At 46.1% G+C, this 27,955-nt stretch overlaps 1 protein-coding gene across 15 annotated transcripts in view; it reads right to left on the reverse strand.

The window, feature by feature from the left end:
* atp2b2 (ATPase plasma membrane Ca2+ transporting 2) overlaps window positions 1-27,955 on the reverse strand; it is a 68,806-nt gene that overhangs the window by 22,255 nt on the left and 18,596 nt on the right. For 3 of the 15 annotated variants that reach the window (XM_055509130.1, XM_055509131.1, XM_055509127.1), the window contains exons 2-9: window positions 20,942-21,716; window positions 7,751-7,951; window positions 5,787-6,044; window positions 5,231-5,356; window positions 4,653-4,778; window positions 4,178-4,210; window positions 3,012-3,104; window positions 1,161-1,202 (exon numbers count right to left, since the gene is read on the reverse strand). In XM_055509130.1, the coding sequence (XP_055365105.1) occupies window positions 1,161-1,202; window positions 3,012-3,104; window positions 4,178-4,210; window positions 4,653-4,778; window positions 5,231-5,356; window positions 5,787-6,044; window positions 7,751-7,951; window positions 20,942-21,140 (1,078 nt within the window). In that variant the 5' untranslated portion in view covers window positions 21,141-21,716. Of the gene's footprint in view, window positions 1-1,160; window positions 1,203-3,011; window positions 3,105-4,177; window positions 4,211-4,652; window positions 4,779-5,230; window positions 5,357-5,786; window positions 6,045-7,750; window positions 7,952-20,941; window positions 22,435-27,955 lie in introns of those variants that run through there. The other 12 variants (XM_055509126.1, XM_055509129.1, XM_055509128.1 and 9 more) reach the window with 10 other exon arrangements.

The raw sequence follows: 27,955 nt of genomic DNA on the forward strand, positions 1-27,955 counted from the left end.
TGTTCTAATTTAGAAGGCAACTCATATCTGATCTTCTGTGTGTTTATACTGTGGAAACAAGGTAATTTGTAAAATATGATGTGGCATTAAAACCGGGTCCTCAAGCTGTCTCCCCTTCATAATCACCAGTGTCTCTGCTACTGCGGCCCATTACACAAAGAATCGCCCAAGCCCAGTTCTCTAATCAACACAAAGTCTGTGCTTGATGTGATGAAAGTAACTGTTTTAGATATGTCATAGTTTTAGTTTTTGATCCCTCCAAACAAAAAGTGCGCAATCTATGTTGTACAGTAGCAGGGCATCTTCATCATCCTCAGTTGGCTGCTGGTAAGACATGAGTGGAGATGATTAGCTGTTCTAGGAAAATGTGTCTGTAATGAATAAGCTGTTTAATACAAAACAAGTCACAGCCCTATTTTTTACATTTTAATTTAAATGTTAATGTTCTGCACTGCATATAGCGCTTCCCTCTTTGTTACAGACCATCAGAAACAGAAAGATACAGTTTTTGATGACATCATCTCAGAAGGAAGGATCGACATTATTTAAATTAAAAGAAGAAGAAGAAGAAATTAATAAATAATTAATAACTCTAAAAACACCACAGAAAATGTCATAGTATCCATTTAATCTCAAAGTCTAATTTAGATGATTTCATGACACAGCTGAAAGGAGAAACCACAGTGTTGGGCATTACTAAAGGACAGTTCTGGGTTGTACTGGTGAAAAATGAAAGTCTGCTGAGGTTGCAGACTGCTGTCCTCCAATAGAGAACAAGACAAGTCAACAGTACAACAAAAACCAAAGAAGAGAACAACAGACCAGGGACAAAACAACTGAACCAGACGGACTGAGAAGGAGGGATTTCCTAACCTAACATGACTGCAGGTAAAACCTGGGTCAAATTGGGTATCAACTTAATTATGTAACACTTAAAATATTGGAGACCCGCTTAATAAACAACAGACTGACAATGGCCTGTGGTCCAACAGAATCAGCTCAGGATTAGTTATTTAGAACAACACAGGTTGGGAATGTTCCGCCTGCATTTGACCCAGAGCTTACGCTACACACCACAGAAAGGAAAAGAGAAGAAAGGGGAGGGAGAGCTGGACGGGGATGAAGCAGAGGAGAGAGAGTGGAAGAGATGGGTTGGTTACCTTTAATCTGGTTGCTCTCCATATTGCCATCTTGCATTTTACCTATGATGGAGACATACAAGACAATAACAACAAAAATAACCAAGGCAGACAAGTCAACAAAGTTTTACCACAGAGACAACACACACAGTGAAAACCAAGAATTACAAACAGGGAGACAGGAGAATGACTTTAATACAACGTCTCCATGACAGTCACATAGAAAGGCTTGTGATGTGTAAGTGATATGATGTAACTGGCAGCTACATCGACCGTACAAGGGTTAATAAAACTACGTTTAATTGAGAGTTATCCCATCACTAATTAGAGACATACTGTGGTGTAAGGGTTTCCTCATAATGAAGTGGGAGGACATTAGGTTTTAATCGATTTGATGTTACTGCATAAACAATAATTAACATGCTTAATAGGGCTTTCTAGTATATTGTGTGTGACATAATATTATCTTTAGCAATAAAAACCTGCAGCATTTGGCTACATTTTTATGTTCTGAATGAGCACAAGGACTTTTTTTTTTAATTCCAGACACATTGTAAACAATTCCAGTCAATGGTATGGGCTATGAAATCGTGACATACAGTAGAAACAGCGTTGGCATCGAATGCTGACAGCGAGGGAGAGAACATGACAAACACACACCACACACAAACGAGAGACGGCATGCGAGAGAGAAAATTTTCAGAAAGCACATGCAAGATCACACTCAGGGATGGAAAGCAGACTGGAGATGAAAATTCAGAGGGGGGGGGAGAGAGAGAGAGAGAGAGAGACAGAGAGACAGAGAGCCTGAAGGAAAAGCTTCCCACATGGCCAAGTTACATAAGAACAACTGGAGGAAAATCGAAATCTAAGTTCAGGGACAGTGAATTTGTTATGTTGCTGTATACAGCTTACACAAGACGTGAACTTAAATGAAATGTGCATTTCAGTCTACAAGATTATTTTAAATTACATAATTGCCACGCTTTTAGTCTAACAAAGCGCCGGGAGCCTTTGCAGAAGTACACCTACAGTATCACACAATCAGACGGCTGCGGAGCACTGGAGACACCATGTTTACAAAATAAGATATTATAATTAAGAAATCACATACTGCAGACCTTGATCCCATTATTTTGCCAGGCTATAATTATCGAGGTACAGGCCCTGGATGTTTGTCTCAATGACTGAGTCTTGTTTATGCTTTAAATGAGCGGAATTACTCACATAAAGCTGTGAGATGAGATTTTTTCCTCACATATCTGGAGACACAAGGTCTCGTTTCACCCACGTTGGTGAATAGTTACTTAACAGCTCAAGGTCACTATTCGAGTCCAAATCATAGCCCTTCTGCCTTGAGTGGAAACACTTTGGAGCTGCTCTCTGGGGAGGTGAAGGCAAAACCCAGCGCAGCAATGAATGCAACAAGCCTTTGTTAAGTTAACACTGATTTCCACACTTTCCAGGAATCTCAGAGGACGCAAGAGAAAACTATACAGTAGAGCAGAGACCTGGAACCACCCCTCACAATGAGTCCTTTACATATTCATATATAATACTTACTGTAGCACCACAGACCTAATGAGGGACATGTCTACAGTTGTGAAGTCATTAGGAACCTTTCCAGAAACGGAAGAACTAAAGGATAAACAAAAGTATAAAGGGAAGGAACAGGAACAAACGACTAGTCTCTGAACTAATGAGGACATGCACTGACAGCATGGATACAGAGGGGTCCAACACGATGGAGAGAATGGGAAGAAGAGCAGAGGGTGAGCATCCATGGTAGGAGACAGCTGGAGGTTGGTGAAGTAGAAAGAGTCAGAAGTCACGACGGAAACAGGTCAGAGATCAGAGGTTTTGTCAACCTACCATTAATTAGGCTGGCACTGCCAGGGGCATTAATGCCTGCAGCCCCATCCGTGGCTATTGTTGCGATGGGGTGGATAGGGGCATGGGAGCAGTCTAGCCAGTAACAATGAGGGCCGAACACGAATGAACAAAAACACACACGCGTGCCCGCACACACACACACACACACACACACACACACACACACACAAATACACACACACACACACACATATTCGTACACGAGACAATGAACAGAAATAACATGGTTATAGCACAATTAGGAGATTCAGCATATGCACGCTGCATGTGACAATACACTGTCTGTGGAGGATTGGGGCCATACATGGACTCATTTAATATTTATATCTGTCAAAAACTAGCAGAAGCAAAAGTTTAGAAACGTCTACAAAGTACATAACTGGACAAACATGAAACACAAAAACCTGAACAAAGTTTGGAAAACAAAATCTATCAAAAAAGTTACACCTATGGTTAAAATACGTCATATGCTCTATGCACTGTAATCTTATTGCATTTGTATATTGGTGACTGCATTTACAATCATGGTTTTCGTGTAATATTTTAGAGTGTCACAGAATCATAAGTTGATTCGAATATTGCTTTTAACCTAGGGTCAGACTGTTAATTAAATACAAGGCCCAGATCCACACACGCCAGGGAACAGATATCTGAACATAAACGCTCAACATACAGTAAAGCTTCCTGTTGGCCGCGTTGCCTAATGCGAGTAACGCTAATCTACAAACGCTAAGCATTTTCCTCTGCCCACTGCTGCTGGTACGACTGCAAACCTCTCGCTCTCGTGGCATTGTTCTGCAGCGCGGCAATGAGACGAGTGTGGCAGGCGTTCTGTAATCATAGCATTCAGCGTGTTTATGGAACGGGCTGATGAATGCTGGCTAGTTAGTTGGATGAGTGCAGTGCCTGTTACAGGGGGAGAGAATTATGCTCTGTGAAATGTGTCATCTGTCAGCACTTAAAAAGATGCAGTGTTGTGACAACGAGGCTTCTCTTTTTAAGTGAGGAACTAAACCGGAGCTGAGGCCACAGGCTACGCAAACGGGGGGGGGGGGGCAACAGCGGTTCGTTGGGGATCATTAGGGGTTAAAGGTCACAGGGATCAGGGACCACTCCCAGGGGGTCAGAGAAAGGTGATACTCTACCTGTGTTCTGGTGTCCGTCTTCTACTGCCCCTCCTTCGAGGCGAATTTGGAACGATAAGAGAGTAAGGACAATAATGCACCTGCACCCACAGCAGCTGGAAACTACAGCTCACAAAAGTGCCACCACTGCTTACAGTATGTCATACAGTATTTACACAGCGCTCTGCCAGTTTAGGATACAAACACTTACATGTACAGTAACGTGCAGCCAAAAGGACATTTGTCCATTTGTGAGCTTAGTGTTCACAACCCCTCTGATTACAAGGACTGGTAACAACACTAACATTACGCAATGAGCACACGCGCTTGCATTTTCAGCACATAAGGTAATGAAATGACATAAGTGTTTCAGGGTATGTTGCTGGGCAACACTGACAAAAAAAAAAACAAATTACCTCAGTACTTGTGAAGCAGCCAACTGCAGAAAAGTCCTGTGATATTTTATATAAAAGACGCATGGGTGACATAACGTTACCTTTCTTTTCTTTCTTCTCCTCCTCCTCCGTGCCGGCTCCCAGCAGCGTGAAGATAATCCCAGTCTGAGAGTTGACGCCAACAGCAGTCACCACCATACGCCCGGACCCCTCCATCACGTGGGTCCCTGTGGCAGGAAGCAGGTCAGGAATAGTTTGCCATAGCTATGCATGTGTGTACAATACGCGCCCAAACATATTGCCTTTTGCATAATTCATTATGAGTCGATGTGAATGAGCGTGAGGATAATTAAAATGCACACCGTTTCATTAAGTACCCACAGGACTAAGACTAAACCAATAACCAATACAAATGTCTTCCAGGAGGTCGTAATATTCCGCTGTGCTCATATTAACAACCGTCTTGACAAATATACAATCACATATTTCCAAAGTAAAAGCCCACATTTTACAGCATGCATGGATCCGACATTCTCCTGCACTGAATTATTCAGCAACGTTTCACGAAATCGCAAGGAATGAAACGCGCATTTTGTCTCGCTCTCCCGTCTCTGCCTCCATGACTGGGACCCACTGTACAGAACACGGTACACCCATCCGTCCACACAGGGCAACACACCAGACAAGAGCATGGGGTCTTTATCCGCAGACTTCTTGACGTGGTCCGACTCTCCAGTCAGCGACGACTCGTCGATCTTCAGGTCGTTGCCCTGGATCAACACGCCGTCAGCAGGAAGCAGGTCCCCTGTGGCAGAGTCGCACACGACTGGATGTTATAGACAGAAATCACAGCAAACTCCAAGTCCATTAGACATTTGAGAGGAAGGATGCGGCAGCGTGGCATATTTATAGTGATGGTGGAATTTGGAGAGTGTGTGTCTTGCTCATTGTGTAGGCCTGTATGTACTTAATTAATTGCTCAACTGTAGCTTTAATATATTTAATTGCTTGGGGTGGACTTCATAACTTTAATCCCCTTCTGGAAATGAGGTGGACGTCTATTTCCAGCTACTGAACCGTGGAAATTACTTTAAAAAGGAACAACTGAGGAGCCAGTTGACTCAAAGAGCAAACTTATCCTGCTGGAAAGTTTAGCCACTGTGAATCAAAGTCATGTTTCAGAAGCAGGAGGGGATTTGTGCGAACAGAGCCTTTCCCCCTTCCCTCCCACCTACCGTATTTGACCTGTGCGATGTCCCCCACCACTATGTCAGCCACAGGCAGCTGGATGACCTGGCTGCCGCGCACCACCTGGAATTTCTGCTCCTGTTCGATCCGGCTCTGCAGCCCGCGAAACTGCTTCTCCTTCGACCAGTCATTGAAGGCCGTGACCAGCACCACGCACACCACAGACAACAGGATGGCGGCGCCCTCGATCCAACCAGCGTCCGCCTCGCCCTCGTCTTCCACGCCGCCGGCCGCCGAGCCGCAGGCTGGGGTTCGGGAGCAGCGACAGACGGGGGGGGGGGCATTTACACAGAGACCGTCAGACTGTACATTTGCAAGCGACGTGTGCAGTTACAATACTGGAAATGAGACCTGTACCGGGTTAATCAAAGCTGATACTTATACATAATGATGTTTATGGACTTAGTGTCTTTAAGAATGAGTTCTCCCGCTGCTTCCTCATCTAATTCACTAGGAATCTGCAATTGTGCTCGGCTGACTTCAGAAGACAGGTGAGATTTGTCTTTGACCATGAAGTGCCTGCAGCTCACACAGGAACCAGCGCAGACCTTATATTATAGAAAGGTCTTACTGTACTAACCACAGACCAGGAAGCAAGCTGGACGTCCTGTTGCGCTGAAGACTTGTCTAATCCTGGCTGCACTGCACATCATAAATACATTTGGCTCATATTAATGTAATCATCACATCTTTAGCACAGAGATTTTAAACCATAGTTATCTTATTCAGTTATCTAATTCATAAACGCTACGGCGCTAGAGTGTTACTGTGAAGGTTCATAAGATCCTGATATCAGATCCTTTGTCTGCGGTACTTCTGCCCTTCTATGTGCCATTGTACTCAGAAATGGACAGTATGGAAAGCTGTGAACATATTTAAAGGGGCCAGTTGCACGGCTAGAGGTGAAGATGTGCAGCTGGAAGCTGGAGTGCGATGCCACACAGGGCAGGGCCTCTCCGACCTCAGCTCAGACTTTCAATGAACTCAGCAAGTCTATTTATGAAGTACAACCTCCTCTACTTCCTCCACTGAAGCTAATGGCTAGTGCGATGCAGATTTTAGAAATGAGCTCAGAGGACGAGGTAGTCAACGTCAAGTGAAGTGCATGTGTCCACATTAGAAACAATAAAAATAATTGTTAATCTAGGACTAAAACACAAAATAATCACAGAATGTGGAAGTTACTTGTTCTAATTGGAGGCAGGGTACAGAAAGGGTAACGTAAGGTATGTACAGTATACATGTAAAGGGAAAACACCTTAGAAATTGACGCAATCCTTTTAGAGTATCCTACACTAATTTCTGATCATTCTCTGGTATTTCTATCCCCGAAGAGCCTTTTCAGCCCTTATAATGACGAGCGGCCTCTTTGGCAGGATGGCTGAATTCCATTACTGTGATAACGCTGCGAGCGATGACTGATGCTGCTGACTCAGCACCTCGTTAGGGTCTCTGTCTTCATTTCCTGTTACACAGCTCACAGGGCTGATGTATGGGCACTGGGAGCTCAAGGTTATTTCTCTACTCAACACTTCATTAACCTTCCTGGTACCTTTCATGCCCACATTTAACACATCCATAACGCGCCTGTACGCGCGCACGCGCGCACACACGCGCGCGCGCGCGCGCGCACACACACACACACACACACACACACACACACACACACACACACACACACACACACACACACACACACACACACACACACACACACACACACACACACACACACACACACACACACACACACACACACACACACACACACACACACACACACACACAGTTAACCCTTAGCTCGATGGCTTTCACTGACCTCTTGAGGTTTCCAAACAAACTGTGACCTACCTCGCCAATTAAAAAGTGCGCGTGCCAGCGACAGCTACTGATGTCGGACGCAGCGGTATCAGTGGGTGTAAAAGCTAGAGCGGGGGCTGCTTTTACTCACACTCTCCGCCGCTCTCTCCGGGAGGATGGTAGAAGGAGAGACCCAGGGAGATGAGGGCAGCGATCTCCAGGATGATGAGGGTGACATCTTGCAGGGCCTCCCAAACCAGCTGCAGGAAGGTTTTTGGCTTCTTTGGAGGTATCAGGTTTTTCCCAAATATTTCTTTTCTCTTGTCCAGGTCGGTTTGGACGCCGGCAAGACCTGGGAACAAATAAGAGTTACCAGCGCACCCGTGTAGAAATTAACAGCAGGGGGTCAATGAACAGTTTTATACAGTGAATAGTCAATACTTTTTGATGTGAACTTCATGAAATAGTTTTTTCTTGCTTCTGTTATTTTCCTCCTTCTCTCCGAGTTACAATACACACAAACCATCTCTAATTGCCAGTTTGACTCATGTGGGCCACAGCTCTGAGTTCCTTATATAATTCCGAGGGCCCCGCGCTTCGACCTCATCCACCTCCTCATACGAAATCAACTGCCGAGCATAAATATCTTTTGCTCTTTTATTTGAAGAACTTCACACCGACTTGAGGCACAGTTTATTTTAGAACACTGTCCAAAAACGTGTTCTTAAGCTACGTGAATAGCGTGTGGGGGCATTAGCAAGAGCAGCAGTACAACGTAATACACGCATGACAGTAGCAAAGGGAGATTTGTGTGTGTGCCACTGCAGTCTTTAACCTTTTAAATGTAGTCGATTTAGTGCATTGTGTTCACATCATGTTAAAAATGACAGACATTTATTTAAGGTTACTTTTATTTCTCATGACCTAATTCAGCATGTAGTTTGTAAAACATCAACCATAATTAATCCAATTATAACATGGTATGATACAAAATTACTGGGGTTGCATTAAATTCTTACATTACCTTCATTTGCATTTTTGCTATTAAAGCACTTATATCACAGTGAGAATCTGCATCGGTTGTGAGCAACCTTCACCAAATGATGAAGGCAGCATTCAGTGCACTGCTGTACAGTAAATGCAACGTTGTGTGTTCAAACAGCTGCTTGATATAGCTGCTGTCCCATTATCTGGTTGCTGAGCACACACACATACACACACCAGCACAGTGTGCATTCGCCGTCTCTGTCTCTCTCTCTCTCTCCCAGACAACCACAGACATTACCACAGCATTATGTCATGCATGGTGCGTCACTGGGTCTCCCAGGAGCGGCCCCGGATCGCACCTGATAACACTGCCACTCGCATGACACCGCTTCCCATCCGAGCGCACAGCGACCGCCAGATGACTTATTAGCAGCGGCGGCACGTAGCGGCCCACACCTGACGCCAGAGAGCGAACGCATCAGCTGCACCCGGCTGACGGGGAGAACGGGAGGAGAGAACAGAGGGACGGGAGGCAGGAAGGAGAAAAAAAGAGCCCAGCTCCTGCGTAGGAGAATGCCCTGGTTACAAATAGATCCGGCTATAAATAGCCTCATTATCTATTCTCTTTTAATTGTCTCTGCGAGAGAACCTAGCATGCTCTCACACTGATCTCACAGCACCCCGCTGCAACACACACACACACACACACACACACACACACACACACACACACACACACACACACACACACACACACACACACACACACACACACACACACACACACACACACACGGCTGCCTGCGCCATCGCGCCGTAAAGCCGGTGCTCATATAATGAGCGCTTAGCCGGTTCCACTCGGTTGGACACATATGCACAGGCGCAGATGAATGCACAGTGCAGTGCATAGGCTCGCGTTGAACCCTTCTGTGATTTTTGCTTCGCGTGCAAACCGACGGCAGCGTTTCATCACACGGACGTCCGTCGGCGCAGAACCGCTGGAAATACAAGATAGTGCCGACTGTTTGTGACGGGTATTCGTCTGTGCGACGGCTGAGAATGACGTTTAACCTTGTTAAATGTTTTAAGTGTGTCCTCCTTCAATGCCCTTGAGATGTAATCTATGCTGTAATCAATCTCCCTAATCATTAAATACTCATCGCTTCCTGGAAAATCCTCTGCTACACCATCATTCCTTCCTGGATCCCTGATTGCGACCGCTGCTCGCTGCAACAGATTCCTCCACCAGATTATGAAATATTGTAGGCTAGAAAGCGTCGGCCCACCTAACTGCTCTGGCAGGAGATTTGGAGGAGGCAGTGAGAAGGCAGAAAAATGTGGCGTTGCACAGATGAGTCACAACATTCTCAGAGAGAAGCGGGAACGACTGCAAAGTGGTCTGCGTGTGAGTTCAGGACTAAAAGCAGAACACGGAGCAAAACCCAACTACAGTTGTTAACACTTGTACACGGTCCCTACATTTAAAATATTCATAGACAGTAAAATGTATTTCAGTACAGAACACTCATTTTCCACCTTCTATCGGAGTGAAGTAGAGCAACGCTATGTCATAGTGATGCACCATCAATAGCCATGGACTGCATTGACTTTTCAGATCATCTGCTAATGGAGTAAAGCAGCAGGCATCAGGTGACTCAGCAGATTGGAGAAGTCGCTTTCTGCGCGACAATGTGTCCTGTGTTTTAATTATATTTATGAAATTGGACGCGTGCCATCGAATCACTCCTGCGCGTTTCATTCATTTCCACTGAGTGGTCGCTAATTAACCTGGCATTCTTCATAATAAAACACATCGTTTGTGCACATTAGAAAAGCTGTTACAGCGTTTGACACCTGTGAGAAGACGTTTGATTTTCGGTTTAGTTACCACGAAAAATGACTCAACAGTTTTTCCTGTGTTTCCGCAGTTTAATGAACAAAATGTATCTTTAAAGAGCATCTCTAGACCATTGAATGATATGATGAAACATCAGTCATATGTTTCATGTATGTAGCAAGTAGTTGAATTCATATAAGAAGATATACAGTACAGTATAGAACTGATACTAAATTACTGATTTTATGTACACTGAAGATTCACAGAGCATCGGAAGATTAAAATCTCTTCTCTATTCTTCGTCTATAACTCATAGCTGGTAATGCGACAAACTGTCAAAATCAGCAGGATCTGGGATTCAAATCGCTTTGACTAACGGTACCTGCCTTGCATCCTGTTTCCAAATAGACGAGACAGAGAGGGACTCGAAAAAAAAAAAAAAAAGGATAAAAAAAACTTTACGCCTCCTTTCTGCATGAGAGGAAATGGGATTTTTTTTCAGTCAGAGGGAACATGATGGCATATTTTAACAGTTGGCCCTTTTTTGTCAGTGGCTAAAAATAGATCACCATGGAAACACTATGCATCCCACTCGTTCAGTGGAAATACCCGTGACTCTGAACCTTGGAGAATGTGTGGATATGTGATGTGTGTGCGTCTTTTATGCACCAGAGCATATATGCAGGTGTGTTTGTGTGTATGTGTGTGTGTACACAGGCGTGTTCGAGCACAATCGAGTCGACAAAAAATGAAAAAATGTGATGACCTCTAAATGTCCTTGTAAAATAAAGGCGTTATAGCAAAACAGCCATCAAACACCGTTCATTAATAAACAAATACATATTGTATTCAGCAAGATGATGTGGAGATAGTCTAGTTTGGGCATCCATACATTTCATTATGCAGTGTTATGTATTCATGTCCGTCTGTCTGAACTTTTTTTTTTCCTCCTTTTCATATTACTTTGTGCCACAGTGTCCAAAACAAGTCACCATGGCAACAGGGCTCTACAACGATAATCAACATCATACCCGCACAAAATATTGATGCCTTTTTTTTCCCAGCAGCAAATTAGTAATTTCGGCATGTATTCTCAGCTCTCACCATTTTAAGAAGAGAGAGAGAGAGAGAGAGAGACGAGAGGAGGACGAGAGGATGGATGTAGAGAGATTGACTGACGAGGAGGAGAGAGAGAGTGAGAGTCGAGAGAGCGAGGAGAAGAGGAGAGAGAGAGATGTAGAGGAGGAGAGAGTGTGAGAGGATCGAGAGAGATGAGAGAGAGAGAGAAGGAGAGAGAGAGAGAGAGAGAGAGAGAGAGAGAAAGAGAGAGAGAGAGAGAGAGAGAGAGAAAGAAAGAGAGAGGTTGAAGTGTGACTCACAGAGCACCAGAGAGTGAGAACAGAAAGAGAGCGAGCGACGGGGAGCGGCACCGGGAATGAGAGTAGGCTGGATGTAGAGTAACTATGAATAATAACCCATCAGCGGCTAAAAGGTGGATAATTATCCTGCTCTTATTAGCAGATGGAGTGACAGAAAAATGTGTCACAGTGTCCTTGAGAATGACCTCGATGTTAATGAAAGCGTTTATGGCGTGACGGAGGACAGCTTTGTTACTGCGCCTACGAAGACGCGGTGGTGGAGAGAAGATCTACCTCATATGATGCATTGTTATGTTAGAGAGAGGGAAAGGACAGGGGCAACATTCAACGCATATTTAATTCAAGTTCTCTTTCTGAGGCGATGAATTAAACTGTTCTTCAGTGTTTGAAGCCACCGCCAAATGAAGACACAATTAAGCGCAGTCAGCCTGTTTTCTTACTTAGACACAACAGAGCTGGATGTTTTGCTGATCTTTGAATCTCAGGCATTTAAAAACAGCGGGACACGAGCGCCTCAGCTTCTGCATTTACATCCGCTCTGGTTCCGTCAGGGCTGAGAACGTGAGTATTTGCTCTCCCACTATCCAAACGTGGCAACAACTGTAAGTAACAGGACACATCTAGAACATAACACACGCATCTGTTCATGAAACCTCATTTGTGTTTTCTATGAAGAGGCTCAGGACACGGTGCAGTTCTCAGCAGCTATCCAACAACTCAAATGAAATGTATGTTGAGATGCTGAAAATAAAATATGCAAGTGTGTGTGAGAGTATGTGAGTCTGTGGGGGCAGCTGTACAAGTGGGTGAGTTTTGCTGTCAGGCACTGTGCTCCATGAGTCTGACTCATGCGAGAGATGGCAGAGTGGAGTGAGAGAACACAGCTCACAGCTCAGGCACACACAGACACACACACACACACACACACACAAAAACTTAGTATCAGTAGTTTGCAGAACGCGGTGGCATAAATGTCAGGAGGAAATGTGTATTAGAACAACTAAATAAAGATTTCAATTTTATTCTATAATACTAAAGCTCCCATGTTTCTATGGCGATACTTGTTGCAGATTTCTGCTGACTTTGTAAAGTTACTTGCATGCTGTACTGTACAAAAAAACATTTCCAACCCCCTGACGTTCTGCAGACTGTGACATTGAAAGATAATATGTTGGGTCAAAGCTGAAGTACATAAGGGCTCTTTCTAAACATCTGCATTTGAAGGGTCTGCAAAAAAAATATGAAGGGTAATATATAAACTACTGTAAGTACAAGCTGTGGACATATAAACTCGAAACTACGGCCCTCGGTCTCTTATTGAATGCTCTGTCTGACCATCTGAGTAATGGTAGCTGGCCCCGCGGCTCGAGACACGGACACAACATCAATGAGACATCTGTTTACCGCCTCGGTGTGTGTAGAGAGGCACGAGCGCGCGCGTGTGTCAGTGTGTAACAAAAGAGGCAGCAACAGTGTGCGACCGTGTCGGAGACACAACTGGGGGCAGAGTGTAATGGGGTCGGTAACTTCATCCTGTAATTCCAAACTGCTCGACCATTCCTTCGATCAAACAATCAGTCTGTCCAGGCGTCCTCCATCGTTTGCGATCCATCTTTTACACACACACACACACACACACACACACACACACACACACACACACACACACACACACACACACACACACACACACACACACACACACACACACACACACACACACACACACACACACACACACACACACACACACACACACACACACACACACACAGTTATTAATTAACGGGGTGCAGGTACATGGGCGCCAGACTGCAGACAGACTCCATGGGAGCATTTTGAATCATCAGTTTATTTTAATTCTGTTACGTTTAGGAGCCGGTTTACTTTCATGTTCCCACAAATAAAGAAGCGCCCGTCCTCCGCTCAGCCACCCTTCACTGCTCGAGGGTGAAAAGAGAGAGCGTCCAGGTCCAAGACACTGAAAGGCAGAGTGACAGTGGTCTATCTGCTGTCTCCCATCTGGGTGTCAGTCTCTGGTTTCGCCCAGGGGCTCAGATAAGCTCCGGACACAATAGGGACAGCTATTAAAATTCAAACTAACAGAGGCAGTCATGAAATAGTCATGACAGGTAAGGGAAATCTACACACTCTAATGTGGCCCTTGTTTGTCTGTCTGCTTTTACCTGCAGGGAGAATACACTCATTCCAGCAGCATTTGCTTTAACAGAAACTAATAACCATAATACAAATGAACAATTGTGTAATATTGCTTTGTGCACAAAACTGCACAGTAAAAAATATTATACTATTAATCTATACTATATTATACTGCACGTTCTTCATGCATTGAAAACTATTATTATTTCAAATATTTTAATAGTAATAATCACTGATGGTACAGAAGTTACAATGTGAAGCAAAGCAGCCTGATTCAAATGGGCCTGTTGGTTTTAGAACTGTGGCCTGATAAGCCAAAGGGTCCAGAAGGGTCGACACCATTATTCCACGCATTCCTGGACTTTCATGCATAATAATAATGCTTCAGTATACAACAAGGATTTGTACAGGTTTCAGTGGTGCAAAGTAAAAGTACACAATAGTGCACAACGATGCAGAGGTTTAAAAACACTGAAACAAATTGTAAAATATTTCTTTAATCATGAACAGATAGATATTTTTCTCCTGCTATAATGTAAAGCTCATATTTGATTATTATTGTACTGTCCTATATATATTATTATTATTGGTTATTTAAACTGCACTGACAGATACTGATCCAGTACCTATGTGTAAGTGTGACTATCTATTGTATCACCCCTGTTCCCCTGAGCTAAACAGGCCTAGGTTCTGTTTAAAAATGCCAATGGGCAAGGCATCAAAGGATTAACACATACAGTAAGGTGTGCACAAGACTGTACCCATGTTTCTGCTCCCGTTTTCTTGCTGTTGTCATGGATTTTCCTCCTCTACAATATGCATAAAGTCGAAGCTGACAAATAACTGATCTGGGCCCTTGAGCAAGGCAGCGCTGGCTCCGGTCCAAGACGGTATCTGTCTATTTGCCCTTCAGAAGAAAGTTTGCCCGGCTGTTTTGGCAGCGGCGGTACCGCCCTTGTTCTGCCCCACAGCGGGAGCCGAGCGGGGACAGAGGTCAGAGCGGGGAAAAGCGCTGACAAGCAGGGAAACGAGCCCGTTCCAGCCCGAGACGCTGCGTATGCGGCTCGAGGCGCATCCGCGCACGTCACCTCGCTGGCCGCACTCACGGCAGCCAGCTCCGATTCACTTGATTTTCATGGAGAGGGGCCGGGTGCAGACATCAGCGACGCTTTGGGTGAGTCAGTTTATGAAACACTGGGTGCCGGAGGACGGACCCCGGTTCTGACCTGAAAGCTAACGCACCGTCAATCCACCCCCATGAAGATGAACTCAACCACAACCTGTGATGTAAGTGGACCCACAGCCAAGGCCTTACTGTAAACTCATGAGTCAGCAGCAGGCTCCAGTTTGTTGGCACCTGTCCTTAATTCAGCCAGGGCTCTCTGGGGACAGCCATGTCGAGCAGCTGCCTCAGCGCATGTCTACGCTCTGCATCTGTCTCTGCAGCAGAGTCGCTCAAGAGCCGGGATTTAACAGGTGAAAGGTTTCACTGCTTCAAAATAGATTTACAATGGTAAACTGAGCAGATTAGTGCTGCAGATTGACCCGGCGTCATCCACAACCAGGTAAAAGAAATACAGTGCCACAATATTACACAATACATGATGCTGATGTGCTGCAGTCTCGGGGTTTCACACACCACAATCACACAGCTTAAAGAAATAATCTTTAAAATAAACATTGAAGTCTGACTGACTGACATTTAGCTGTACACATACAGTACAGCAACGAACCCTTACAGTACATTAAAACAGCTTTTGAAAACTTATCGCAATGTGTCCCAGTGGAAAATGCTTAGATATGTAAACACACACAGCTTTCTATACTGGAACGTGTGGCGGTCGGCGCTGTGGATGAGTGAGTGTTCACCTATTACTGGTTACAGTCCAAGACTGACCAGTGTGTCACCGCACAGCCCAAGGTCACAGAGAAACACCCGTGTGTGTGTGTGTGTGTGTGTGTGTGTGTGTGTGTGTCTACGATGTGTTTTTTCACTTATAGAGCAAATGGCTGTGTATCATTTATAATGTGTCCTCTGAGAACCATCTCCCTCCCTCCTTCACTGCCTATTTCATTCTCTCGCTCTGCTTCTGCCTCCTCTCTCCATTTTACTTAGTCACTAGGGGAGGAGAGAAGGGCGGGCGGAGGGGAGACGAACAGAGGAGGGGAGAAGTTGCAAAGCAGGAGAAATTGTCCTTATTAAAGAGACGGCGGCTTCATGTGAGAGATCCCTTGTGGGACAGAGATTAAATAGACTGCGTCAGAAGGGAACGTGGTCATGGTGCCACGACTGGAGGACGCAATTAGCGGGATCATGAGGGAGGGCGCGATGGAGAAAGGATGGAAAAAAGGGGAAGGAGTGGAGAGATGAGGGACAAACAAAGGAGAAACAACAGGGTGAAGAAGCACCGTCTGTTTCCTCACATCTGTGTCATTTATGTCAAGTTAGAGCCACGGAAAAGGATGTAAAGATTCAAATCCAACATATCCGTGGAGTTTGTATATTCGCATGTCATGCTTCAGTGTGCTAAGAACTACATATAATCAACTTGTGTCCTCCTCCACTAAAAGCAACGCAGGTTAAACCTACTGCAACTCGTTCTCAGGCACCTTGTAGTCTTTGAACCTCGCGCCTCCTTTGAAACCGCAGATTTAGGCCCAAACGTGAAGGTGCCGAGCTCTGTGTGCTACTTTAACACGCGACCAACTCAGAGGAGTGAGTGCGGGAGTGAGATGATGAAGGTTATAGATGTGGAGCAGGTCTATTTGGGCTATGCTGTACACTTGCCCACTGGGAAACCAGCAACCGACCAGTACACCGAAATAGAAATGGGAGCAGCGGAGACGGAGAAAGGAGGAGAGCCAAGGTGTGAAGTGGAGAGAGGAGGGCCAGGTGGAAAAGGCTGATGAGGAGGCAGGAAGCGGTGCTGTGGAGACGGATGACAGCTATTCTGGCCCTCTCCTCATGGGCAACTGCTCCAGCTGTCTCAGTCCTATTAAACATGTGGTCAGAGCTGAGAAGTTCCCATTGAAGCCTGAGATCAGGGCTCATACGTAAGACATAAGACCAGGCCTCAGCAGCCCTGGGGTTTGTTCCTAGACGTTCCCAGGTGTTTAGATGTGAGCGTTGCAGCCTGCACAGATTAGCTGCTCCTCCATGTTCACTGCTGCATTTCTGCACCCGTTGAGTCCCACGTTTGGCTCATTTTCTCTTGGCTTTGTGGCTTCATTTTTCTTTTTTTTTTTTTCAAAGGACGGTGGACTCTCCTCACCCATTAAGTCCACTTCGGCTCAACCAGTGACGGATGATGAGCTGCGACAGTGATGCACCTTGACCTTCACCTCTAATCTCTCTGGAAGTTGATGTGCGTTTGCCGATCATCTCATCTGTCTCTTCAGTTTGTCATCAATGTTCCTGTTGCAGCCACGTCCAGGGACGTTGGCTACAGGCCCTTAAACGTCTGGATAATATGTGCATCTGTGGCAACAGCAACATGGAGCCTTCACCCGCTCTCTCCTCAGCTTTCTGACTCCATGTTTACTGTGGTTGATGCCGAGAGCTGATGAAGGGATCAGGTGTGGCCTTGATCTATCAGGACACTAATTTCAGATTTAGTCAGGTTACAGATGATGGGTTGGACAGTTTATAGGATCAATGCATGAGTATGATATATGTCAGAGCAGTGTACAGACTGGTGAGAGATTAAATGTAGCTGTAGAACCAGGGTGATGCAGAGGTGATGGAGGTAGTAAAGAAAATATAATGAACCATGGCGATACTGTAGAGGGCAAAGAAAACAGTAAAAGGCAAAGGAGGAAGGAGCAGCATGTAAATGTTAGGTTATGACAAGAAAAAAGTGCTGAATGTTATTGTTGGATTAAATATTATTCAGCCAATTCAAAGTTCTCGCTGTTTTAATTAGCCGCTCAGCAAGCAGAAGAGCTCCTCGGCTCCGGCTTCAGACGAACGGCGCACGGCTCTGCAGTGGACTGGGAGTCGATCTGCATCCGCTGCGTTTGCGGAGGAGAGATCAGCTTTTGATTCCTAACAAGCCGTCAGAAACACCAGAATTGATATTCTTCTATCTGGGATTCTATCTTCAATCCCACTAAAATGTTCATTCATCTGAATTTGCAGGCGCGTCCAGCATTGTCTTAAACGCTTTCCACAACAGTTGCATGAGGCAAACCGACTCCTTGTACGTGCACATGTATCTATATTTACTTCTCCTCTTTCCCGTAAGGTCTGGCTAAGTAGTGCCCTACCCTCCCTTCCTCACAACATCAAAGACTATCAGTGCCCTGAGCGTCTCTTGATCCTCCCAACCTTTGAGGAATGTCTGTGCCCTGAGCACTCTCCTGTGATCCCCTGCCCCCTGGATGGGAGGGCCCATCTAGCAGCTCTCTACCCTCTCTTGAGAAAATAATTGTACCGTGAGCTCCCACCAACTGTCTTTTTCCATCTCACAAGAAGCAGGTCGTACCCTAAGAAGCGCGCCGCCGCGCTTTCTTGGAAGCGAAGCTGTAGCCCGACGTCCCACGTGCCCCCTGAGTGACTCATGCCATTCGACCCGGTGGCCGCGGGTAACGCTAGCGTCTTCACAGAACAGGTAACTACATCCCGGCTGCAGATACACAATACAAGGAAGCAAGCTACTAAAAACACTTACTGTAGGAGTGGGAAAGTGAGAATGCAAGGGGGGGGGGGGCTCCATTACCATTCACATTACCATTATGACTATGGGAGATGATTTTAATCTAAAAACGAGATGTGACAGCGTTATGTTTTACCTGCTCAGCTGTTGCCCCTTTTTGGCATAAAATGAGAAATGACAACAAAATGTAAACGCATCTTTTAAAGAAGCACAGTTTCCTTGAGTGCTTTAAAGTTCAGAGGGTTAATAAAAGATGTACATCTCACCCTGGATCCAGTTGAGCGCGTGTTGTGCTCCAACATGCATAATGTGTGTGTTTGATACTGTAGCGCTCTTCAATGTTTTATATATATTCTCCAGCTATTCTTCTTAGAATAGAAACGCTGCCCAAACCTCAAGGCAAACACAAGTTAGCTTTCCTATTTAGATAAATACGCCAGCTCTGGAACGTCTGCCTGTTGGATAAGCATTTTATTGATTTTTATATTACTCGTGCTGTTGACACAAACCTGCAGTTGATTAATTCCTGTTTTGTCAGAATATGTATGATTAAAATAGCTGATTCCTGACTTGTTGCATTTTTATACCTACGTTGCGATTATATATACATACATTTATTTATGTACTCCTACCTCCTTCAAGCATAACTGCCATAATCGTGTTTGTGAGGCAACATGTGTTCTCTGGAGAAACACATAGCACGCCCACAAGTGGAAGCATGGAAGTAACTGGGATCATTAATGCAAACAGCACGAGAAATGATTACTTCACTTATTGAATGTTCCAGCAAGCGATAAATTAATTCATTAAAACGGTTAATGAGTAAAACCAAAAATGCGAGAAGAGGCTTTTTACCAGATGTTGAACCAAAACTAAGAGCCTGTTAAATAGATGTAGCCACTGATAATGTAATTTTCATATTTAAAGTGCATCATGTTGCTTTCATGTAACTTTTTAAATCTAGCTGTAGAGTTGATAATAACCAAGATGACATAATTCCCCTTTACCACTAAAAATAGATATATACACATCTTCCACCGTTATTGTTCATCTGGATGTCTGATCCATAAGAACCCAGAGTTGCATAGGTGTCACCAAATATGTTCCATGTGTTTTATTTGGTTCTTATGCTACACCATTCTCTCATCAGCCATGTGTTTTTCTTACAACATGGAGGGAATCTTCCATTTAATATGATTTACAAGCATTTCACTAAGTAACCTACTGAGAGTCTTGTAGATATGTGATGATACTGTGTTTACTGACTTCACTATCTGTACATCGGTCTCAACTAGTTTGGTGTTTACTTCAGCGAACCAGATTAGCAGTAACATAAAAGCCCCCGCTTCTATCTGAAGTTTAACTACTTTCATTTTGATGTTGCTGCAGATCTGCAGGCTCTTACCAGTGCACCGACGCCTCGGAATCTTCATACGTCTAATCACAACTCACACGAGAAGGGGAAAATGAAATTATACATCTATGCCTAGTGTGATCCTTTTATTGCTAGCTCAAATTAATTTCCATTTCATTACCGCTGTAACACTGCAGCCATTGTTTCACTGTGATGCTGCACATATGCTAATGAGCAATAAGCAGCATCAGTCGTTTGCACCTTATTCCAATCTGCCGCTGGAGAAGCTTTCTGGATTTCTCTCATTTGCTCTCCAAGTGTTACCGCCAGCTGACCTAGACTGCTGTTATTTGATAAGAACGGCCAGAAACGCAATCTTCCCAGACTATCGGCCTATAGGATTACAGCCTGCTTCTGATGTCATGCGTGAGACTACATGATTCCAGCACTGTCATAAACATTTGGCGCATGCTTTAGGTGCGTTTCTGCTAAAGTAAGTTCAAATTGTGCTTAAAAAAAATGCATGTGAAGCGAAAAAAAGCATCTTCAAACGACTGAACATATACATACATGTAGAGCCCCCTCATTACACTCACGCCCATCAGCAGATACCACCACACATCCCACATGGTTAAACCCTCCACCATGTTGCCCCACAGACCTGCTCTTTAATAAGGCTATGGCTGATTGGTTGAGGAGTCAGAAGAATGACAAAAGGAGAGGGGGGGGGGTGCATACTAAACAGGTCTAACATAAGCTGGCCGGCAAGAATTTTCATTAGTGCCTTCAAACGGGACTCCCTCCCCAGGCTGGTGCTGCGGCGCGGTTGCAGGCTGTTTGTGCTTTTCACCATTAATTACAAATGAGCATCCATCACCGATCTTTGACTCAGCGCAACATTCAGTAGTACAGGATGCCGTGAACTCACACACACACACACACACACACACAAACAAACAGGAGGACTCACCTTCCGTGGGTGAGGTTTTCAGTCGTTTGCACAGTCCCTCCACGCCCCCGTAGTCCTCCTGGAGCTTGACCACTGCCTCTGTACCACGCAGCTCCATGAGCGAGCGCAGCTCCATGAGCGAGCAGCCGAAGCCTGCCGCATGGTTGCCCTCGTTTCTTTGGTTCTTGGCATAAAAATCGCTGTTGGACATGTCCCCCATGGTGTCAGCGAGGCAAGTCAGTTGGATTAGTGTTTGTTATTGCTTATAGATCAATCAAAATTCTTGAGCAACAGAGAGATTAGATTGGCCTCGTCGAGAAAAAAGAAAAAATCCAAAGTGTGTAATGAGCGGGCGAGAAAAATCACGAAAAGGAATTAGAAAAGAACGCCACTCGTAGGTCAAGTGGGCGAAAAAGAATAAAAACGCAGAGGGGGGGGGGGGGGGTGGAATCCAGGAGGCGAAATCGATGAGCAGCTTCTCTGTTTCAGGACAGACTGCTAGATGTCAGCAGACTGAAAAGCCATCAGAGAGGAGAAACAGAGGATGAGGAGAAAGAACAGCAGCAAAAAAGGAGAGGAAGGGATGACGAAACACAATTGGGGAGCATCCAGGTGAGCGTTGGACAGCCCCAGTGGTCAGGTCCTGAGAAGGGCAATGATGGTGGTCGCAGGTCCTGGAGGTCTCAGGCTCACCACGGCTGCAGTCCAGACCCGCTCCATGTGTGGCATCCCATTGCTGCTATTCTGCTGTTGCCTCCGTTGCCTCTCTGCGTCTACATGGTGGTCTTTCCCATCACTGCTACAGCGACAGAGACAGCGAGAGAGAGAGAGCGAGCGAGAGGGAAGGAGCGAGAGAGAGAGAGAGAGAGAGAGGCGAATTCGAGAGACGAATTCAAAGAGGACAGAGAGTGAGGGAGGATGAAGGAGAGACAGAGAGAGAACGAGCGAGGGAGGGAGAGAGAGAGCACAAGGGTAAGTGTTGTGTTCTCAGGGCAGGGGTGAAGGCAGCGGTAGATGGTGCCCGGCTGAAGGACAGCGTCTCCTGGCTGCCGCAGTAACTGTGTCCCCGTTGTCTGTATCTACTGCTGCGGCTGCTGCTACTGGTGCTGCCAACCTCATTCTGAGGACACACCGACTGACTGAGGGCGAGAGAGAGAGAGAGAGAGAGAAAGAGAGAGAGAGAGAGAGGCGAGGGGGGGGTGGAGAGCAGAGGATGCTCCTTTCTGGTGCAGAGCGCAGAGGAGCTGTGTGCGGGTGGGAGGCTGGGGCTGCTCTGACGACAGAGCGGAGACGCAGCACGTAACACTGCGTTGTCACGGGGAGGATGGGCCGAGCTCCGGAGCCGCCGCCGCTGCTGCTGCTGCTGCCGCCTCGCGCTAGCTCTCCATCCTCTGGCTCCTATGCAGCCGCTGCACACTGGCTGCATGCTGTCTCGCAAGCCGCGCAGCGAGGGCATCGCTCTCCCTCCCCGGCAACACTCGGGAACGCGGTGCGCCACACTCTGCTCAGCGCGGCCCCATTCAAAGGTTCTATGGCTTCAGGGCAAATCCCATCAAACCTCTGAGACGATCAGCTGGAAACCAGTGCCATGTGTTCTTAAAACCGTTCCATTAGAATATTACGCTCCATGATTTATTTTATTGGCAATAACTTGTTCGATGCTAATGATCTCTTTAGGTTCTGAACAACAATAGAGGTTGATGCAACAGATAAACACGAGCAAAAATACATTCACTGCTACTTATCGTCTCCATAAGGTTTAAGATGGGGAGAAAAAGAGCTCATCCTGTTCCTAGCGACCTCCACACAAACACATAAATATCACAACCATGCACACTATTGATCCGTCATCGGTGATTTGCAGCACACGTGTGCCTCCAATTTTAATCAATGACCCCTGTGACCCAGCGCGTCACATAAAACACCACCACACTCAGAAAGAATTATTATTATTAATTATAGAATTTTCAGAAAGTCTCCAGTTGCTCCAGTTAAAACCAGAAAAGTCATGGCTGGTCGTTTAATCCGTTCAACACATGATTTAGAAAAAAAAAAAAAAAAAAAAAAAAAAAAAAGAGCAAACCCTCCCAGTCCTCCCAGTAAAAGAACAAAGCAGCAGAAATCAATCACAGAAGTGCCATGCAACACGAACAAGAATACATTATTCAGAAGATCGGGAGACGTTTCTTTGTAAAAGCTTTCCCCGAAAAAAAAAAAAAAAGACACCGTAGCACCACAACAGTTAGGGTGTCCTGCATCTAATTATAGCTACAGACACACGGTAGCATGTTACCAGGCACAGTCTGTCCGCTTGGTGCTCGTTGGAGGCTGCAGAGGGACTGAATGAGCAACGCTGAGGCGGTGGGAACACACGCGCCGTTGTTACCGCATGTACCGCTAACGTTGTCCAGACAATGTTAATATCCAGCGCGTTGATGGGATGGGACCAGCGGCGGACAGCGCCGCGCGCTTCCTAACAGCAGGACCGCGACCTTGTCACAGCTGGGCAGCGAGAGACCCTGCCAACCTGCGAGCGCACATCTGCAGCGCGACAGGAAGCCGTCCGCTCCGCTAATGAGAAGGACCCGAGTCAAACAGCAGCGTCAGCTGCACAGGTGCAGCCCAACAATCTGTCATTACAGCAGATCCAGGACAACAAGGCCAAGGCACCGACGCAGAAAAGCATTTAATATCGCACTTCAGCTTGGCTTTAAATCTAAACAACCCAAACAAAGACAACGGAGTGGGGCTTTACTCCATTTATTCCAACCTTATATGCGCTTCTCTCATTCCGCCCGCTGAGCAGGTCCAATCAGTGGTGGCGGGACTCTCTCCACGCCGAGGCAGACATCTGTGCTGGCCAGACCCTCCAGAACCCTCCAATGAAAGCAAACTAATGCGCTCCCAGGAAACGCCGTGTGTTTGCATGTGTGCGTGTGAACGGTGGATCTATGGGCTGGATGAGGAGAGAAAGAAAGCACATAACACGGGGAATGTGCTTTAGCACCAGATGGACACGCTGCAACAGAGACACAGGCACCTGTAGTGTACTTCAGAGCAACGCCGGCTTTCCATCCTACCTATTCATGCATTGCAGCTACTGTGCAAAGTAATGAGTCACACAATGAGGAAAAATGGAAACCAACATAATGTATAGACGCAACGTTTCAACTGTTTGACCTTTTCAGCACTGGAAAATAAGAAAAGAGGATAAAAAGGTGCTTACTTTGAGTCTTTCTGCCCTTTCTTACTTTTCAAATAGTTCACACATTACATTTAGCGCAGATCATCATGGTTCTGTCCACAGCGTCAGCTGTTCACCAGTCTCCTATCATGATGTTGATACAGTAGGTGAGTGGTGGCGGCGGCGGTGCAGGTGGGGTTACATTCTGCTGCCAGGCATCCGTCCATCTTTAAATAATGATGCAATAAAATACACTTGATATTATGAGACGTCCTCTTTCCTATAGTGCACATATGCTGTGGGACATTGTATGATTTTGCTAGCCCTTGCAAAATACAATGCCCCCTCCACAACTATCTCCTCTACACTCCCACTAATCTCTAATCTGACGTCTACCCTCGCTGTCAGTCTGTACCTGCCTCACTACGTGTCAGTTCGTCTGCAAGGAGTAATGTGTGACATAGGATTCGACACTCAAGGAGATTTTACAACAATTAGCAGCTCTTTAACATAACGTGTGAGGACATTGAATGGGAAACACCATATGTGACGCAGGATAAAAGCGAAAGGCCCACAGGCAGCTGCTGACGCCATCTGACCAGCGTTTGTCTCATGTTACACATGTTGCATCACCTGAGTTACAGTGTAATCAACTTCATGTGCATCACAATTAGTGTCTGATTCTCAAAAGCATCTTTAACCCTGAACTAATTATGTTTAGCGTTTAACAGAAACACGCACACGGATGTTTAAACTACTTATGAAATGGCGCCTCCTTCTCCTGTCATGCTCTTACAAGCAGTGGGTACTGTGTGGTCTTCCGCTGCGAAGCCATATGCATCTCATGTTTATCGGTCTCAAACTGTCCTTGAGCACAGCGAGGCAGAGCTGTGATATGAGCGGTGCATACTGCACCATCACCAGAACCAGCAGGACTGGTGCACAGCTCCCCCTGTTGGCAGGAAACGGTACTACAGACGCTCTCAACAACAACAACAACATACCTGCTAAGATATAAAAACTGGATTATAATTCCAAACTATATGATCGTCGTGGTCGATGGGGGTGTGTCCACGTTCTATTAATTACAACTACAGAGGAAGCAGACGCTGCCCAGCATTTAAGGTGACTGTTGTGGAGGCCCAATGCTGCTTAGGGAATGAAACAAACTCTGAAGTCTATAAACAGTGGCTGCACTCTCAGCTTGTGTAGTGAATCACTCGTGAACTGTCTATAGTAGTTCATCCCGTTCAGGGATTCCCCGAACACATGCAAGTACACGAGCGTTAGACAGCAGCTGCACTGCAACAGCACATGCACGCACACAGGCACAGAGCCACACACAGAGACACCACCAGCGCTCCCTGATTGAGTTTGGAGCAGCTGTCATGCAAACTCAGCACAGCAACAATATTAGTATTATTTTGGAAAGAAATCCAGGAGGTCAAGGAGGAAGAGAGACTCTGTACATCTGTGTACAGGAAACCATGTCAACCCTTGGGAATGATGTGCTTCTGTGCGTTAATCAGTCATAACTCGCGATGTGATCACGCACGTGGCCGGTGGACGATGTGAACTAGAAGAACAAGGACCTCGAGGCAGAACAAACAGTCAGATTTCCCTCCGCCGGCGTTTACAGGGCCGTGTTCCTGCCAAGCAATCAATCGCTCGCTCGCTCGCTCGCTCCCCGTGGCGCTGGACACGCAGCGCTGAGCTCAGCCGCGCACAAGCTCCATGACATGCACGCGGCGGATGAGCACACGTGTTTAGCAGCTCCAGTGGCTCCTTGAAGCCTCCGGCCGATCCGCGGCGCGTTTCCTGACCCCGCTGCGCCGTGCCTTTGTACGTGCGTGCTTAACCTATGTGGGCTCATCGGTGGCGCGGGAGCCGTCGGCCGGACGACGCCTGGCTGCTGCCGTGACTCACCGCAGAGTGAGGCTGAGACGTAGGGAAGCGGGAGCTGGCGATGATACGCTACAGCTGTGAAAGAGCCGGGTTAAAGGACAGGAGATGACACATGGCTGGTATAAACCCTCGGTGACTCCTCCTCGCATCCACCCGTCCTCTTCCTCACGGCCCCTGCAGCTCACACAGCCGTGGCTGATGTCGCCTTTCCCGCTCACACTGAACAAGGCTTCATTCTGTTTGTGGTGCATTCGCAGTCACCTACACACACGTACCTTGGCTCCGTAAGCGGCGTGACGTAATGCAAGCGCGGCTGTGAGGCAGCGGGGGCAGATGAGGAGATATACAGCTCTATTCTGCCTGGCTCGGCAGTGCGGAGACGCACTAACAGCTGTATCCAAATCAATACTGGCATTTTCTTGCCCAGCACACTGAGCTATAACAAGCAAATGAAGCGTGAAAAATACTTAGGGCCATTACTGTGGAAGAACCATCTAAGCCAAATGCTGTTGCACCATAATTGTCTAACAATAAATAGCAGCTCCAACGCTTCATGGGGCCGTTCTGTCCGAGGGTGATCAGCGTCTCAGTCACAAATACATTTGCTGGCTCCTGATTAATCCTCCCGTCAAACCCGACCTCCGGCCTGATTGTGGCGGAGCCTGGCACCTGGCTGTCAAGCACCTTGTGTGGAGAATTCAATTCTGGTGAATTCTACCACGCAGAGATTGTTCCAATGTTTAAGTGATGGTAATGGCGTTTACACCCGTCTGTTTCACACCTTACCCACCTAAACCTGGTCAAACCTGGAATGAGTCTGCTTTAATCTGCTTCACGGCCACATTCGATGACTTTGAAGAATAACGCATCAAACAAGGGGATGACAAATGTGCTCATGGGGATTTTACTAATCCACACGCAGTGTGACACATGGTGCAGTCCACATGGAATATGGCTGACTGAATAGTAATGACACTGGTAGGCCCTGCAAACGGACCCGTCATCACTACAGAGACTGAATGAAACACCATAAACTACATGTACTGAGGCATAGACTGCAAATTTGGGCGGGATGGAAACACCAGTTATTTGAAAATGTCCTGTGCAGCAGGCACACATGGCAAAATGGCAACCAGGTCAATCCACATACTAAACGACTCTGTACACACACACACACACATGCAGAACTGTTCGGTTTAAAAAAAAAAAAGATGCGTACCACTCCTATTGTTTGTATCTGGTCAGGTTAATTGGAGGTTTTAAATAGGTCTGTCTTCATATGCGGTCCTGTTCCATCCAGGCTGAACTTGATTGACAGCTGGCTCCAGCTTACATGAGCCTTAGCAGGAAAACGATTTGTCAAATGATTGTAACTGTGTCCCGACACAATAATGGCATTTACCTTTTATACTGAGCAAGCATAGAAACCAGCCGAGTCACCACATCGCAGTGTTAAAGCAGCTGCTTTCTTCTCTACAACTGGAAAAGCCTGGAGCCTTTGTCTTGCTGGAAACGAGGTAAACTCCAATTAGCCGTTACCCAGAAGCAGGGAGATGCCTCTTCAGTCGAGATGGTCTCCATGCTGGTTTAGGTTGCCCCGCACACAGCGCACACTGCCCTGTCTCCCATTTCCTAGGCCTCACATTTCCAGCTCCATGCTTCACTGATGCCCATGTTGTCCAGTAAACACACACACGGGCGCACACATGCAGAAGACACAAATTAACAAAGACTCCTGTGGCCTCTTCTTGCTCTAGAGCCTGCAGGAATCATGAGGGAGTCACTGATCTAATTAAATTCATCACATACAGGCATGATGAGGACTAAAGACAGAACCAGGGGGGGGGCGTATGAGGAGGGATGAGACTAGGAACCGTCCAAAAAAGTAGTAGTCTTTGCCAAACAGCATTGCGAAAGTGGGAATTTATTGGTTAGTTAAATGCCAA

Source organism: Betta splendens, chromosome 5 (assembly GCF_900634795.4).
Source record: "Betta splendens chromosome 5, fBetSpl5.4, whole genome shotgun sequence".
Lineage (NCBI taxonomy): Eukaryota > Metazoa > Chordata > Actinopteri > Anabantiformes > Osphronemidae > Betta > Betta splendens.